This window comes from Styela clava, chromosome 1 (genome assembly GCF_964204865.1).
Source record: "Styela clava chromosome 1, kaStyClav1.hap1.2, whole genome shotgun sequence".
Lineage (NCBI taxonomy): Eukaryota > Metazoa > Chordata > Ascidiacea > Stolidobranchia > Styelidae > Styela > Styela clava.
Window position 1 is genome coordinate 32,111,889 of NC_135250.1, and position 18,431 is coordinate 32,130,319.

At 35.5% G+C, this 18,431-nt stretch overlaps 1 protein-coding gene across 1 annotated transcript; it reads right to left on the bottom strand.

Moving 5' to 3' along the window:
* Positions 1-472: 472 nt before the first annotated feature.
* On the bottom strand, positions 473-16,042 carry LOC120331879 (Golgi apparatus protein 1-like). The gene has a single exon (XM_039399050.2). It carries the CDS (start codon positions 15,969-15,971, stop codon positions 12,348-12,350), a length of 3,624 nt encoding a protein of 1,207 aa, XP_039254984.2. The 5' UTR covers positions 15,972-16,042; the 3' UTR covers positions 473-12,347.
* Positions 16,043-18,431: the final 2,389 nt, after the last annotated feature.

Sequence of the window (18,431 nt, forward strand, 5' to 3'; positions counted from 1 at the left end):
ACGACGGCGTAGAGTCCAGTAATTCTCTCGGAAGCACAACTTGTCAACCCACACAAGGTTGAGTAAAAGCTAAATAACAAGTTTTTAACGATCAGCGCATTTTGCCAACCGCCAAGTCTAACAAGTCCATGCATCAGAAACGATTAATTTGACTAGCAAACATCATACCAGGCACGGACTGATAACCGGACGAGAGCCCGTAGTTCACCGAGGTCTTTTCGGGATTATAACTCGGCCCACCCACACAAGGTTAATTGAAAGTCCAATCTGCCAAAAGCAAGTTCCTATAGATCGGCGCATTTCGCCAATTATGGACAAGTCCATGTATCTGAAACAAGTAACTGGCTAACCAATCCCACACCTGACACGAGACTGGTAACCGGACGAGAGGCCGTGGTTGTCCATATGATAAGCTGCCTATCGTTTTTCCTCTCCCCGGAATAAATATGTAAATTTTATTCGAATATACAACTGTTGTTAGCCACACCATATTCTTAACAAAAAACAAATACATGAATGTATGTGAATATTTTATCTTTAAATTCAAAAAAAAAAAATATCTGGTTTTGCAAGTATATTTAGACCCCATTTTAACTTAAATTTTATGAAGCACAACGGACAGCATTGAGATCATCTGTTTCGAATATCAGAATTCTGGCTAGTGATGCTTCATTGATTTTCAAACTTGATTGAGGTCAAATATACGAGGAAAACCCGGAATCAAACGCAAAAATGATATATATGGAATATATACATGGTGTTTGGAAGATCATCATATCATGAATGACAACATGTAATTGAGCGTATACCGATTTTCTTTAGAGGTGATTCAAACTTTTTCCCTGGATGAATTTGAGTGACATCCTTTTCATATGGATTCTAGTTTAAAATTGATTTCTCTTTTTAAATATGCCCCAGACAAGGATTTGGGTGCGATTACATATGGTTATAAAATAAAGGCTGTCAGAAAGTTCCTAACGCTTTTAGTAGTGCAGGGGGGGGGGGGGGGGGTGATTCTGCTTTGTATTGGCTGATAAAGTGATCCAAAAAGGAAAACGGGGGGATTTCACAAAAAAGGTTAGGAACCACTGGTTTAAAATAAACAGAGACAGTCTAATGTAGACAGAATCAAATTTGGCCGTGCATGATACGATGATTACTTCACAGGGCAAAATAGTACATGTCAAAGGTCATTTATACACAAAAATAATTTGCCTTATAAGAGAAAATGTGTAATTGGCAAAAATATATCGCTGAATATACATACACAAGTATGAGGAGTATAATGAATCCCAATAAAAGCATAATTTGCAAGCAATTTCAACAGTACTCCTGTAGTATGTGTACCAAATTAGGGTTGACACAACTTGATGTAAAGTAGGCGAACAAAATTAGTTATCACATATTGGTACACACACTACCGGAGCGCCATTTGAACTGATGCCAAGAATATCTCAGCAAGAGTAGATCTTGGATAATTCCCTGTATCAAATATATCACCCAGACAAAAAGCCACCTCATCTCCACTGGGAGAAAAATTTAATTGGTTATTTTGAAATTCCTCTTAACGTAAGTTATCCATGGGATATTTAACGCAAATTTTATTCAAAACCTTAAGCTCGTTGGAAGGCAATTTTAGATCGCGATTCTCTAGACACCGAATATGCAAAAGCAAGTACTAGGAATGCAATTTATAAGCAATTGGTTGAATTTTAATCGATGCTAGTGGAATTTCTCCATTAGAGATTTCCTCCATGGAATATTCAAACCAGACAAATATTAACATCAAACTTCGTTAACAGACTTTTTCAATTGATTTTTTGTTTGAAGGCATAGTTTTTAAAATTGTTCCAGAATTTTTGTCAGTGGAATTTTTGAAGTCACCATGTAACCAGTTACTGACAACAACCCAATATAAATACGAATCCTTCATGGGACCGTTTTCTCAGAGATGGCTCCAGACAAAAAATGGAAGAAAAATATGTGTTTAAAAAGCTGTAATTTGCAGACCAAATGTATTACACCCTTCGTTTGGGGGGGGGGGGATTGACCCAAATATTTGAAACCCAAAATGTCAAGTCAAACACGCTAACTAACCATTAAGCCATATTAATTAAAAAGAATCACAAATAACAAAAAGAAAACTGTTGCAAAAAATATTATTTCTTGGAAAACACCTATATTTTCACAACTACAATGCACACACAAATAATAAATTTCAAACTTTGCAAAAACGAATAAAGTTATTTACAAGAACATAGTTGTGTCATATTTAAAGTCAAACAAGATTCATACAGTTCAAACATTTTTCTGTGCCCAGTTCTATCTATATACAACAATAATACCGTGTTTACCTGAAAAATAGAAACATGGCTTTATTTAAATCTTTTTTGATAAATCGCAATAACAATTTTGAAAAATATATAACAAATGAGGGAATGACAAGATTTTCAAATAAGCGAAATATGAAAACTAAAATTCATTTACTTATGAATAACACATTTTTATCGACTAGGTCTCATTTTAAGGGGAGTGCTTATAATAAAATCATTTATAAATTCAGGCTATGCTTTTCAAGTCAGGTCTTATTTTCGGGGAAACGGGGTAAAAAAAATTACCGGTAATACAGGGTTGTTGTGGATTAGATGTATAAGTTGGAATTTCACAATTTTAATAGTCTTAGAAACTCGCAAATAGCAATCAGTTTACATTATATTAATAAAAGGAAGTTTGAATACACCAAGCTATTCATTACAACTTAAGACGCCAATATTCTGGCAAGACATGCTTCGCTAACTTTAGGTCATTGATAGTCAAAATAGACAAACTAAAACATGTGAAGGAATACGGAAAATTCATAGTTTTGCGGCTTTGACCAATGGAGCAAAACCTGACAGCATAGACAATACATTTTAGGAACATATAATTCTGACCATTCATGCTCAATTGATTTTTGTGAATGGTTAGTTTAGCTAATTTGGTCAATGAAGTGTGAACAAGCGACATTGCAACCTTCATATTAAATAAAACAATTCTGACTAGTTACGCTCCATCAATTACAAATGACAGAAGGGGTACTGAAGTAGATTATACTTAGACAAATATACATAAAGCAAATATCAAGACATGTTAAACAGAAAACGCCCACTGAACGGAAGTAGAATTGTTATATTGGTATTTACAGAACATGTTTCAAATAGAATGATGACATCCGGATATCGAAATCCAAATTTTATTTTTTTTAAAACTTATAATATATTGCAATTTTCAAACGTATTTAAACAAGTACTATCTCTACGTACTTTGATATGCTTATACATGTTCGGGGTCCCTAAAGAAATTTCCAATCGTTTGAATTTCTGATAAACAGCATTTTCAGGTACTCCCGTAGTGTGTGTACCAGGTTAGAGTTAGGCCATGATTTTATTCCAATTTCCCTTATTTTGGTTCTATTACAAGTTCGGGGACAAGTCTGTGTTAGTCAAGTGAATATACCCCCTGTCCATAGGCTTCAGTCCCTTTACACAACTTGATGTAAAGTAGGCGAACAAAATTAGTTACCTCCATATTGGAACGTACACTCTTGGAGCGCCCATTTTTGGATAGAATCAATTTCATAAAAATGATCTTCAGATATTTCAGAAATAAGGGAGCAATGCTCAAACATATGAACATAATGGTCGCACACAATAATAATATGTACAGTAACGCTAAGTTTGCTTGAAATTTTGGGGAACAAGTGGGATGCAATAAAATAAATCAGCAAAAATTTTGGTAAAATATCTGATTTTATAAAACCCATTGAAAGTACTTAAACTTAATCGGTCCGATGGCTGCAAAGAAAAGCGATATTTTTTAAACAACAATTTAGTCCACTTAATGTACAACAACACACCCTGCCTTGTGGTTCCATATGTGACCAACAATGCAAATAAGAACAGGACATGCTTCATTGTAATTCTACACAGACGAAAAATATTTTTAGCAACAAAATTCTGCAACATAAGGAACAAAAACTGCACAAAAGAAACGTAAATGGCTTCAATTCGATAATCCAGTACATATACAGCCAGTCCCGGACACATAAAGCCAGTGATTGGCTGTATTTGTTCACGACAATGGCACAATATTTACGTACAAAAAACAAAACAATCTTTTCGCAACCAAGAAAAAAAATCCCAACATGCACAATATTTAAACAAAACAAGTCTGATATACAAATACAGCCAATGGCTGGTTCCATTTGATCATGAAAATTAAAGATATTCATCGTATAAAATGCAAGGTCTGCACAAACTTTTCAAATCTTGAATGCAAATAGAACCAGTTATTGGCTGCATTTATCCATAAAAACAAAAACAAACTTTTTGCATCAAAAACAAACAAAATAGACCCAAAAATGCCTTCAATCCTACAAAACATACAAAATTCAACCCATTTTATTAAGAAAATCTCTATAGTAGTTCAAACTGCATTTGTGTAACAGGTACAAGTACGACCAGGTCTAGGGGTAGAGAGGGGGGGGCAAAAATCAAAGTTTAGAATTGCCTCTAGTGGCTCAACTTTCTGAAACATCACACAGTATCCACACAAATTTGTCAGCGGAGAAAATGTTCAAACTTCCCTAAATTGAGGGATTTAGAACAAGTTTTAAGCCTATGGGGGGGGGGGGGGAATATACCACGAAATTTTTTTTTGATGTCCATGGCAACCTAATCCTGCCCTGTTTGATGTATAATCCGCCCAACAGATAGAGTTAGATTGACCATATCTGCAAAAGCTCTACCTTTTACCTAATGGTTGTTAATTCAAATATTTCATACCATTTCGAACTATTCTATCTGAAGCAAAACAAGCTTTTTGGCAATATTGGAAGCACAGGTTGATATTCGAATAAAATTGAAGGGAAACCCCCGCCCTCAATGCAAAAATATGTGATTTGAGAAAAACACCCCCCCTGCAGGTTTTAAAAAATCAAATTAAATACTATCTAGTTAGTAATGATTGGAATTTTCAGCACAATCTGCATTTCTAACACAAACCGGATATTTACTAATTTTTATATTTTGAGCGTTGAGGGGGTTGGTACATAATATCTAATTTATGTTGCAACCACAGTCTTGTCAAGAGTTACATAGGATATACGAAGCATTAAAAGTTCGGAAACACTGAAAAAAATTGAGATTGAAAAATTGTTATGAAATACCAATAAAAAGCCGTCAAAATTAACGCCTAGATGTCGTCTGAACATAAAATATTCATGAGAGTTTATATTCTAATACTGGCTCCCGAGTTAGAAACAGCAGAAATATGCAAAACTTGGATTTTGAGTCACACGGACTCAAGGTCAGATCAAGGACATAAGGACCCCAATTTATAAAGTATATTTTTAAATGGGGTCATGTTTAACCCAGAAATTGGATTTCGATGATATGTGTCGAGATCAAGCCGTTACAGTACAAAATAATAATTTTGATTATGGAATAAATTGTGAAATGTGTCAAATTTTGAACACCTTCCAAAATAATATTTTTATAAATTGGAATATTAAAAATCTTTTTTAAAGTTGTCATGTTAACCATGTCCAAAAACACATGTCAATGTACGTTCAATGACTTGGATAATCCAATGATGATGTTCACAAATACATGAATATATTCTAAACCGGATCAACAATGAACACATAGGGTCAATGCATTATCAATAAATAAGTTCGAATTCGGAAATGCAGCGAGTTCATCGTAAGATAAACGATGATTTTGTTGGTTTTCTAATAATATTTGGGCGCTCCAGTAGTATGTGCACCAATATGGCGGACACTGAAACGTAGTATAAGTAATTTTCCTTATTTTAGTTCCATTACGATTTTGGGGACTAGCAAGGTGACTTCTGTAGTATTTGTACCTGAAATTATGGCCTAATCCTAACCTGGTACACATACTATGTTCCGGGGTTCGCCATCTTGGTGAACATACTACGGGAGTACCAGTTTTGTATATTGAATAAAATGTTTTCAGTCATATTGTGTGATCAACTCAAACTTTTCTAAATCAAGAATTTGGTATATAACACTCATTTTAAATGTAAACAGTTTTAATATAACAAGTTTTAAATGTATGTGAAAATTGGATATCTTTGATACCAGTCCTAATCAGTGATAAAATAATTTGTCAAAAAACTTTGCTAAACCATTCACAAACTCAGAAAATTTATCCACATTCAGATATTTTAATATGCCTGTATATTTAGATAGTAGCCACTTGCTATGGGACCAAATAGCTATAAATTTTAGTTCAAATATCTATATTTTATTGGTGACATTTTGTGACATGTCACTATTATATCACGACAAACAAATGTAGGTTATGGATAGTTAAGATATAAAAGGGACACATGAGTTTATTATGTAGGCCAGAGGTGTGCAACCTGCGGGTCAAATGCTGCCCACAAGAAAATATTTTGCGCCCTACGAAAGGAGTTTTTAATTTAGTTTAATCTGGTATGTGCAAGTAATTCCAATCCCTTTGCGTTGCAAAGCCTATACCTGATTCAAATCTATTACCTATGCCTGTGACATAACAATGGCCTGACCTTGTTTGAAGCAAACAACGCATGTCATAAAATCCATACCCAAAATTTTTGAGCTTGCAACTACCGGAAAGCCTATGTTGTGGTTTCATCCAGTTATTTATCTCTGGCCCTCCAATATTAAAATGTCGCACACTTCTGATGTGGACTATTGGTGTCTATAGGCTTTTGTTCAAAGATAATATTTCTGAACAAAGTTACAGTACATCCAACCTTTGAAAAGCCGAAATTTACATAATAAAGATATACGTAGTGCATAACACACACTCATTCAGAAGTAACAGAGACTCGTCTCAAACCAAATTTCATGTAACTACCGAAATGGCAACAGTTGAAAGCGGTTCAACGGAAATTCCTCGCAGGAAATCTCGGCACATAGGAAAATTTGCCGCAAGAGCAATTTTGCTGTGACAAAATCAGTTAGGTTTTTTTAAAAAAGATTCGGTGCTCCCAAAGTATGCGAACCAAGATGACGGGCATCGGAACGTAACATGGGTAACAAGTTAGGGTTAGGCGATAATTTTTTTCCAATTTTTCTTATTCTAGTCCTATTATCAGTTCGAAGACTAACCAAGAGCCTCCGGTAGTATTTATACTTAAAATTATGGCCTAACCCTAACCTAGTACACATATTACTTCCGATGTCCGCCATCTTGGTTCGCATACTTCGGGAGCCCCAAAGATTCTTTATTTATACTTGTTTTAACGACAAATGATCTTGCAGTAAAATTTCTTGCGGCGAATTTTCAGGACACGGTTCAAAGCACTAGAATTATGGTGGTGCATTACATGCCAGTTTTATAATACCGTGTATGAATACGATACAAATAAACCACGGTTCCAAAAGTGATTGATCTCTTGATATTATTGATTGATCACGTTTAAAATATATTATTATGCCGAAGAAAGCAAATATTTGGAAAATAGCCAATTCTGGTGAACGCGCACAAAAATTGCTACAGTAAAACCAACACAATCGCCACATTTTTCGAGGAACGAAATTTTTTGGTCTCTACTCATTATGAAACAGAGACCTGATTTTCAATTTAAAGCTGTAATTGTTTCAGTTTTGATTTTAATCCATGTTTATTTTTAGGCTCGCCTGTTGGAACAAACTAGGCTCAACCAGAATCCAATAATTTGCTATTCCGAATACATCCTAGAGAACATTTTCAGCTGTGGAAATTAGGGATGCCACTTTTGGATTTACGAATCGGATCAATTCGAATCAGATTTACGCGATTTGGAAAAAGAGAGCGATTTACCAAAAAAAAAACACGGAACGTTTGTTAAATCGTTATTTTTGACGGCTTTAAATCTGCCGAATGCGTTCATGCGGCACTCCAAATAACACCAAACTACGGGACCGAAAAAAAAAATTGAACGTTTGTTAATCGTTGTTTTTGGTGGCGTTAAAACTGCCGAATGCGTTTATGCAGCACTCCAAATAACGGGACAAAATATTCGAAAAATAGAATGATAATATTTCAGGACGTGTTTTGTAGTGAAATCGCAATTATCAATATCTTGGTACGAGCTGAATTAGAAAAAGTGCAAATCTGACAATTTATTCAATATTCGAAACCGTTATATTAGAATGTATTCAGACTTGTAATTATACAATTTCTAAAATCTTACAAATATTTTGCAAACTTCTTTGTTCACCATATTATAAAATACTTTGAACAAATTTATTTGCTAAGTAAATCCAAAATTAATCCGATATTTGGGAATTTTATTTTAAAATGTACTTTCAGTTTAGTCATTCTTACTAAGTATTATTGCTTCTTTTGTTTATAATAATTATCTCATACTTTCATACAAGCTGTGCGGTATTTTAATAAAGCCTGTAATACCTTCACCGCACGAAAAACCCTCGGGGCAAATTACATTGTCAGCTGAAATAAAATGACAACATAATTGTGAAAACGGTTTACACAGCAAAGTAATCATAAATTTTGAGAAGAATTTAAGTTTTAAAAAATGTTCTTCAATTTTAATATTAAAAACAGAATTTTGAGTGACCTGGCCTGAAAAAACTATTCAAAGCAGAAAATAGGGAAACGAACTCTTTTCTTTATAGCTAACTTGATCTAAAAATACAAAAAAAATCAGAAACTACATAAATCACAAATTTTCAATTGTCACATCTACTTGTGTTTTTCTCGAACTTGACCCCGACTCTTCTAGGTGCATATAGAGCAATTATCTATGAGCCATGAGCACAGGTTCATTAGGTACTAACACATTAATTTAAGGTAAATTGAAAGGAGTTATATTTTGCTTTCCATCATTGGGTTTCATTATTAAAAATGGCCCACATAAACACCTAATGGAAACACATTTAAAAATCATGACTTGGCATTGCTATGAAAAAGAAAGGGACCCAAAAAGTGTAGCAGTAGTTGGTACAATTGTGCCATATATCATATTCACATCATTGCCTGTCTAGGAAAAGGGATTCAGTCAGATTGAACGTAACAGAATTAAATTTATGAAAGTGCTATACTTTGAGCTATTTTCAATCTTTTTCAAATTTCAGATGTTATTGCAAGACTTAAGAATCACTGAAACGATACAGCCAATAACACAAAGACAGAGAGAAGAAGCAGTAATTACGTTACAATTATGCCACATCAAACTTCCGTAAATTTTGATCCCTGCTGTAAACAGCGCATCTGAGGAAGTCTTGACTTTGGTCAGAGAAAAAAGTACCAAATTAGATTTATGAAAGTGCAACAATACTTTTCAACTTTTTTCAAATTTTATTTTTGAGAATTTCTAATTCCAGATTATTTTTCTATTTTAAATCAATAATCCACTTGAGTGATTGTCGACGTGGCCTTCTAGATCACAAAACAGCCCCGGGGTGCGGGATATTAATATCTTTTACATTAGTTGGTAAACACAAAACCATGGTTGTGGTGTGTACAAAATTAAAAAAGCTTATTATGCGTGAAGACGTCAAGAAATTACATTTTCAAAATTTGAGAATATTTTCTCTCATATAACGGAAGATACATTTTTGTAAAACTTGCCATTCTTGAAATGAAAATCAGGTTTTACAGGTAAAAATTTACCTCATAAACAATTTTGGTTTTTAATTACAAAAAAAGTTAAGATTATATTTCATAAGAATTTTGAAAATGTTGAATGATGGAGAATACAAATTTTTTATTAAATTTGTCGTTTTTGCTGTGAAAATGGGCTTGTTTTTGCGTGCACAAACGACCATAATATGCTGAATTTTTGATTTAACCAGCTTTACTTTTTCTTAACGAATCATTTTATGCCAAAATAATCTAAATGTAATGGATAAAAAGTCATTTTTTTAAGCAAAGCAAAAGTGGGAAACAATTAGCCTAGTGCCTTATAGACTAAATTTAATCACAATCTCAACAAACTCAATAAGCTATTCTTAGCTCAACATCAAAATTTGGTTTCAATTCGGTTGTGGCAGCATCGGGCGGGCCGAATTGAAACGAGCCGTAGTTCGGCCATGTCTGCTCCAACGATTCGTCTGACCAAGGTCTTGAATCACTTAGGATAATGAATTAAAATAGTTTTTATTGAGACATGATTTGTAGTTTTACAGTTGGGCAGGGCAACTGGCGGACCTAATTCTTTATTTTCGATCATTAGCCTCACTTTTGAAGTTTCCTTTTATTAAATGACTTTTACAGTTTTGAATATAATATGAAAAGAACTAAAACGCCATAATAAACAATCTTGACTAGCTAATAAATTAATAATCATTAGCCGGTCGAGGAAGTGCGGAAATTTCTGGAAACACCGGACCAAATAATTTTGAAGTTTTGTATGCGGATCTTCGGTAAAAATAGTTTAGTAGCCATGCAGTAGGGTATAAATATGCCGTAAGTTTGAAAATTTTCAAACATCAGCTTCATAGAATTAGATAAGTATCCATCAATTGGCTGGAACATCAGGTTACAATGCATAGTTAAGCTAGCAGACAATGAATAACAGTTTCCTGGTTGCTTACACGTGCATATCCGGATGTATGGTATTCTAATTTGTGATTACCATAATGTGAAGTTAAATCACTAATAACTAAACTTTAAAAAATGAATCGAATCGAATATTCAAATACATTTAAAATTTTTGACAAGGTAAATAAAATACAAGGGCTTTAACCTAAAAATACGAAACTAAAAAAAATAGAGAAAAGCTATATTTTGTCTTTAAACTCTTCTCAATTTTAAATTGAAGTATTTTGGTGAATATGGCTTCAAAATTTGGTTACAAAAACAGTTTATGAAACCTTTTCAATCTAAATTTACTCGTAATTTTTACATTCGCCCTCTTGCCTAGGAATTCTCAAATATTCAAAATAATACACGGTGTTCGTAAGATCTTATTAAACTTTCTAAATTGCAAAAGGAATTCATCGAAATCATTTATAGTTTGTCGGCATTTATATTTTGTGAGACAAAAAAATTGTGACGTTTTGGAATGCAAATTTAATTTCATTAACATTGACGATACCACATTTTATAGTCTGTTGTTCCCAAGTTGGAATAAACACAGATTAAAAAGACAAGCCTGATTAAGATATATTGAGAACTGACTTCGGAACAAAATTGAACATGTAAAAGGACTTCATGAACACCCTGTATATATAATACCTAGTTGCAAGATCTACAAAATGATATCTAAAAAATCTCACAAATATGGCTTATCTTAACGGTACTGCATTTTCAAAGTCAACTTCAATATAGTGTGCATAAAGTCTCTTTACAATTTCAATTTTGTTATGGAGTCAGTTCTCAATATATATGTCAACCAGGTTTGTTTGTTCTTTAATAGGTAATTATACAAGTATTTTTACTTCATTTAATACATCTATGATGGCCAAAACAATATATGGTATCGATAAATTCCCTTTGCAATTTCAAAAAATGTTAGGGACTTTATAGATACCCTATATAATAACTACGATAGTTAACAGATTATACCAAATCTCACATATGGCTTATCTTAATAAATGTACTGCATTTCCATATTCAATAAATAAATCAACTCTAGCAGAATGACCAAAAAGGCCTTCCTTTGATTTCTAAAAACTAAAATAAATAAATCAAATCTCAACTTTCCTGCATTTCTGAATTCAACTCTTATTAGATGTACATTGACTTCTATGTGCTTTTGTTGATCATGACCCAGTTTAAAATATTTTAATGTTTCCTTTTTTTTTTGAAATCATGAATAATTAGGGCATGACTTCCATATTTATCCCGGGAGATGAAACAATGGTAATAACAAATACCACTGTTAAGCAAACTGTATTTTTCAAAGTTTAAAAAATGTTTTTTTTCACCTACGATTACCATACATCAAGTTTGGTTTGGTTGCCTAAAAGGTAGTGCCCCCCCCCCCAAAAAAAAAAGTTGAAAAAAATGTGTCCTTCTATTATTTGAAGCTTAATAATCCCTTATCCTTGACCAAAAGAAAAAAATTGTGCTCTGAACAATGCTCCATGCAAGCTAGGGAGAACTGGTTTCTTTCGAATTCTGAATACAGCCTGCCTTATCAGATATCAGGAAAAACAGATATTAGCGCTATTATTATGACATTATACAAAGACAAGTCATCATAAACAGTAAATATGACATCATAACAAAAACTGTGACAACAGGGGAAGTAGGGGGTGGCTATAGCCTAATAACACACAACTTTACCAAATGTTGGAAAGCGCACTTTTTATGTTAAACATCGATAAAATCGTCAAAAATGTGTTTTCAAAGCATTTTTCTCTGCCGAGATACACGCTTTGTTACTCTTCCGCAGACCATCCCCAAAATAAGGATGCAAATTAGAAAAGCAGTTATACCAGTTAGTAAGTAACTAGAGTCTGGAGAAGTCATTACTTGCTTCATGAGACCCGGGAAGCCCTTTGCACCGTGCTCAACTGCATAGTCCCACATTTCTTTCCGCTGTATTAGAGCATCCGCGCAATCACGCAAGACTTCTTTCTGTCCCTGTTCTATTGTATATAATAAACAACCCATAATGCGACCTTTGCCCTCCGCGACGTCACTGCAATGGCGTCGTATATCCATCTGACAGAGGTTGTGTAGAACGGGATCCGCTAAGATGTCCATGCGTCCTTCTTTGAGTAAACGCGCCACTTCCACCATACACATCGTATCTTTCTGTAAACCGCCGTTGAAGTAAGCATGTTTCAAGCATTCAATTACGTTTGGAACTTTATTTGGTTTGCAAATTTCTTGAATCGATTTTAAGCAATTTAAGGTCAACATTGGATCTAAACTATAATCATTCTCTTCCTGTTTTATAACGAATCGAATGTGCCTTGAGCAGGATCGTGTGAGTTCACGACCCTGATCTAGTTCAACTTCCTTGAGACACTCGGTAACTTGGCCGGTCATGTCATCCCCTTTCGATTCGCCTTTTTTCAAATCATCCAAAATCTGTTTACAGTGAGTGTCAATATCGTTTTCGCAAGCATCTTTTAACTCCGGATTGAGGTTTATGTCTGAGTATTGCTCTCTTTCTCTTTCATGGACAATATCGTGGCAGGCGTCCTCTAAATTTTCTTTATTTCGAATCAAACAGTCTAAAATTGATTGTGACTCGCCTTCTTTATGGCAAAACTGCATAATTGCTGATTTGCATGTCCTTCTTAGAATGAAATCAAGGTCTGGTTCAATCGCTTCTTCTTTTTCGAATTTAAAAAGTTGTTTTCGACACTGATTACTGATTTTATGATGGTGCATTCGCAAGCATTCAATGCCCTTCACTTTACCTTTTTTGCAAAATTTTTTATAATCAGCTTGGCAAGCATTTTTCAATGAAGGATTAAGTTTCATATCTTCGTGGCGTTGTAAATTTTCAACCGAAAGTTCAGCGATACATTCTTCGGAGATCGTGTCGTCACGTTTTTCAACAATATCTCGTAAATGTATCTCACTGAGACATTCAACAACCTCATTTTTAGTTTTCCGTTTATTCCCTTCGGTCAAACAATTTTTTTCGACGTCACTTTTACAAGCTTTCATGAAGTTATAACTAAAATTTATATCTTTCAATTCAATGAGTTGGAAATGTAACACGCCGGCTTTACAATCATCTGTGAGGTCGAATTTATTATCAATCAAACACTGCATTACCTCGCCTTCATTTTCATCATCATCCTGTTTGTCTGAGCATAAACGATCAATATCAGGCTCACAAGCTCTGAGTAAAATATTATCCAAATTCCCCGCCTCCCCCTCTTCCAGTTCAGTAATCTCTTCGAGTTTATCAATGCATTTTTCTGCGTCTCCTTGCCCTTTATCAGCATCGAGTGTTATATTCTCAAACGCATCTTGTAAGCAGACAAGCTCCATTCCCTTTTCCACTACGTTATCAGAACAATATTGTCCGAGGGAAATTCGGCAAGCTTTCTCCAAATCTGGATTTAATTGAAAATCTAACGCTCTCGTTTTCATGATTTTTCGAACTTCTTCTGCACATCCACGTGAGGTTTGCTTTTTTTTATTAACTGGGCCGTCTCGAGGTTGAACGGCCCCGGGAATGTGTCGATAAAGACATGATACTACAAGAGAGTACGGCATTTCAACATCATTTTCAGTGTTTCCAAATTTCTCTATACCACAGAGATTTTTCGCATCGTTTTTACATTTTTTCATGAAAATTGGATCCAGGGTAAAATCTCGACTGATGAAATATTGTAACTCAAGCAAACGATTGCGGCAATCCTCCACCATCGCATCTGAATGTAAATGATCCATAAGGCAGGATAGAATCATTGGATCTCCATCTTTAAGATGAGAACATGCCGTTTGAACGACCGGAGTACAAGCTTGAGCAAGCGCGTAATCCATGCGATAGTCTGACAAAACCGCCTCTTCTTTCAATAAATGCATTATCGCGGCTTCACAGCTCCCACCAATGCCGTCTTTATTTCGAGCCAGATTCATAAGGCAGTGTATCGTTTGCCCGTTCTTTAAAACTTCTTCTTTTTCAGCGCAAATATTTATCTCAGTGGAACAACCACGTACTATCTCAGGACTCATTTGGTAATCCTCGCTTAACATTTGTCGGAAATCGGCGAGTTGGTTTTCACACTGCTGGCTAACGTGAGACTGTGTATCTTGATGATGAGCGATTTCTTCTAGACACAGAAGCATTCCAGAAAGGCCGATAATATCGCCGTGATCATTGGCGTCTTGTACCCTATACTCTGGGTGATGAATGCATCCAAGCGTGTCAATATCTTTTTGACAATAGTTCATGAGCTCGTAACTTGCTTTATAGTCTCGCGCAAGAAGCTTTTGACGCAAAGTTAAAGCCTCACGGCACTCTGGCGTCATCTCGTGGTCAAACTTGTGTCGAAAAAGACATTTATAAACTTTTCCTTCACCTGATTGGACCTCTTCGCATAATCGCTCACGCACGTCCTTGCAAGCGAAATAAAGATTCCTGTCAAGGTGATAATCATCAGACGTTAATTCTGAAAGTCGTACAATTTGTTTCGCACAATCTTCATTTACTGTTTCACCGTCAACAATTTTTTCCTCGAGACAATTTATCACGGCACCTTGCGAATGCGCGGCAGTGTCACCATCTTTATTTGCTTGAGTCAAAAACGCGCAATGATGTTTCTGAATATCCTCTTTACAGTCTTCGATGAAATTACAAACTAACCGATAATCGCTATAAATAATTGTCCCCATTTTTACCAAAAAATGATAACACGGCCTTAACTGGATTTTATCCTTTTCGTCAAGAAGGCAAGGAATCAATTTCCCACTCGCGTCATCAAACTTCGCACATTGCGGAAACTTTTCTAAAGCCGGTTTACAAATTTCACGAGCAACGCTTGAAAATTTTTGATCTTTTGTGATGTTAAGTTTGTAATGCCAAATATGTTCGTGGCATTCTTCACTTAAATCAGTTTCGTCAAGATCTGAATTTGTAACGCAGGCCAGAACTTCCAAATTACTTTGTAAATTCCTGTGACCACAGATTCTTTGGACATCTTCTCCGCATTCTTGACTGGTGCTCAAACCAGCGATAAGTGGTTTAGCTCTTTGTCTGTGCCTCAATTTTTCCTCCCCAACAACAGGCTGGCGTGGGATACCAGCCTGCGGTATATTAACGAGGTTAGAATCATCTATATGCCTGACCGGTGCCCCTTGGTCTAGTCGTGCGACTTGATCACCTTGCCTGAAGTGCTGCTGTGGAGCTCCTTTTAGGCTGCCACGCTGTCCCGTATTTCCCAAAACTGCATTTGGATCGTTCAATCGGCCTGCTCCGCGTTGATCAACCCTTTCCTGAGCAAAACACAACCCCAAAAATATCAAAAATACGGCGAAAATTGGCCCAAAACTACCCATTTTTCACAAAAACGAGAAATCTAGCCACGTAACCGAAAACTGCAACTCGAAAATAACATTCGTCACTGACCTATGCTCATTCATGCGTACAATTATGGCTCCCAATAAAGGCAGCACCTGCACGACACTACATTAGGATTTTTGATCAGAAATAAATAGTTTTTTCATTCATACTAAATATATAATTTATTCGAACATTAAATAGGAATACAAAACATATGAAAAACGTGAAAATGCCATTTCAGGGCGAAGGGACCCACGAAAGAACTAATAGAAGTCTAACAAAAAAAAAGAATAAAAACTGAACTAAAAACCAAGTTTATGTTTATTTTTTAATTAATGTAAAGCATAAAAGCGAAATTTCCAATAGGGAGTTAATCTGCTCTCTAAAGTTTTTGATAATTTAATTTGAACTCCGGTCGACGGTGTGGCGCATCATACTATGCGTTAAGAATTCGCGTGCCATCGCATTTCTGATTATCATGCGAAACCCATGGAAATAATGTGGGAGGGTATTACTTAAATTCTCGCCGTCGTTGGGTGGTTCACGTAACCGCTGGTCGGTTACGGCTTCCTCCGCCATCAAGTCCATGCTTCCGAAAACAAGTAACTAACTAATCCCACACCCGACATGGAATGGTAACCGGACGAGAGGCCGTAGTTCGACATATGGTTAAGCCGTCTTATCGGCTTTTCTCTCATCCGGTATAAATATGTAAATCAGATTCAGATTTTATTTTCGTCATGCAAAACCAATATACGATATGAAAAAATAAAAAAAGACATATAACAAATTACGAAGACGGATACCGGCTTGTTGCAATAGACGAGAGATCGCGAAAGACTCAAAGAGTCATCCAGTCAGCGACACCTTGTAGCTGCATCAATATTAAATAGTCACTAAATTCGACACAATCATATATATAAAAGGGATAACAAAAAGAATGCCACAATGACCACGAAAATTTACCAAACATTCACTTAATTAGACTCAATCACAAAAAGGAACAACAAAGTTTGAAAAATAAAATACAGGATGTCATAATAACTATGGAGTATTAGATATTTACCTAATTAAACTCGATCATACAGAGTAAGAACAAAATAAAATCGAAATAAACACCGAGATACTACAATGATTATATGACTCATCTTGAGATCCCATCCTATAATTTAATTTAAACTCCGGTCGTCGGTGTGGCGCATCGTACTAAGCGTTTATGCACTCGCCATCGCATCTCTGATTACCCTGCGTGTGCTGTTCTTTGTTGCTTGTGCGAGAGAGGCTTATTTTGGTCAGACAAAACGCTACAGAAATACATTAGTGTTAAATGCAGCTGGGCTCTTGAATTGCATAGCTCTTATGCTGTGTTGTAAACCTATGGTTATTGATTTTCTGGGAACCACCTTATATCGAATTTAGCACCAGGGTTTTAACCGATTAACTTGTGTTTTTGTGCTCAAGATGTTAATTTATGATTTCATCGCATAAAAATTGATGCGTCCGATGGCATATACAGTATAAAATGAAAGCGACCATCCATGCTCTGTCGTTGTAAGCCTATGATCATTGATTTTCGGGGAATCCCCTTGATATCCAACTTTTGCATCAGGATTTTTGAAGCCTGTTTTACAGAAAATGTGCAACTTCCGTTAGTGGGAACAAGCTGTAATGCGTTCAGTATGTTCATTTTTATACAAAACTGAAGAATAAATATAGTTACTAGATTTGCGCTACGAAACTCACTTTCTAGGCGTTTTTCAGGGCCTCGGCTCGCAGCCTAGTGGGTTCCCAGGTTTGAATACCGTAGCGTAGGGATATTTATGTGCGAGAGGATTGATAGAATCCTCGCCATCGCAGAGTGGTTCACTTAAAACCTACCATCAAGTCCATGCATCTCAAAACAGAATAAATAGCTGGCTAACTAATCCCACACTAGATATGAACAGGTAACTGGACGAAAGACCTTGTTTCGCGAGCTGATTGAGTCGTCCCAGAGGCTTTCCCCTCTCCCGGGATAAATATGTAAATCTTATCCGATACATACACACATATAACAAGAGAGCTACGCCCAAATATATGGACACGTCTGTTCGCAGTACAGTACGGTTTACCGTACCGTCAGATCACAGTCTACAAATATATTCACACCAAGCGAAGCAGTACAGTAGGACACAAAATGGCGTCCGATATCCGCAGAACGTTTAATGACGTCATAGCAAACAAAAACAAATCTCACAGAGCTAACAGAAATATTTAAAATGAATAAAAGTAATAGCCTTCTGGGGAAAAATTTTATCTTCAACCACTGAAAATTTCAAAGCAAATGGTCCAGTATTCGAAGAGAAAAGCGGTTTTTTAATATTTCCACTAGGTGTGTTATTCTGTGTCAAAAAAAAGAACAAGAACAACATAATATTGAAACGATCGTTATGTCCACTACGTGTCCAATAAACTAA

Coding starts and splice junctions, on each gene's coding strand:
- LOC120331879 (XM_039399050.2), bottom strand. CDS start 15,971: ATGGGTAGTTTTGGGCCAATTTTCGCCGTATTTTTGATATTTTTGGGG.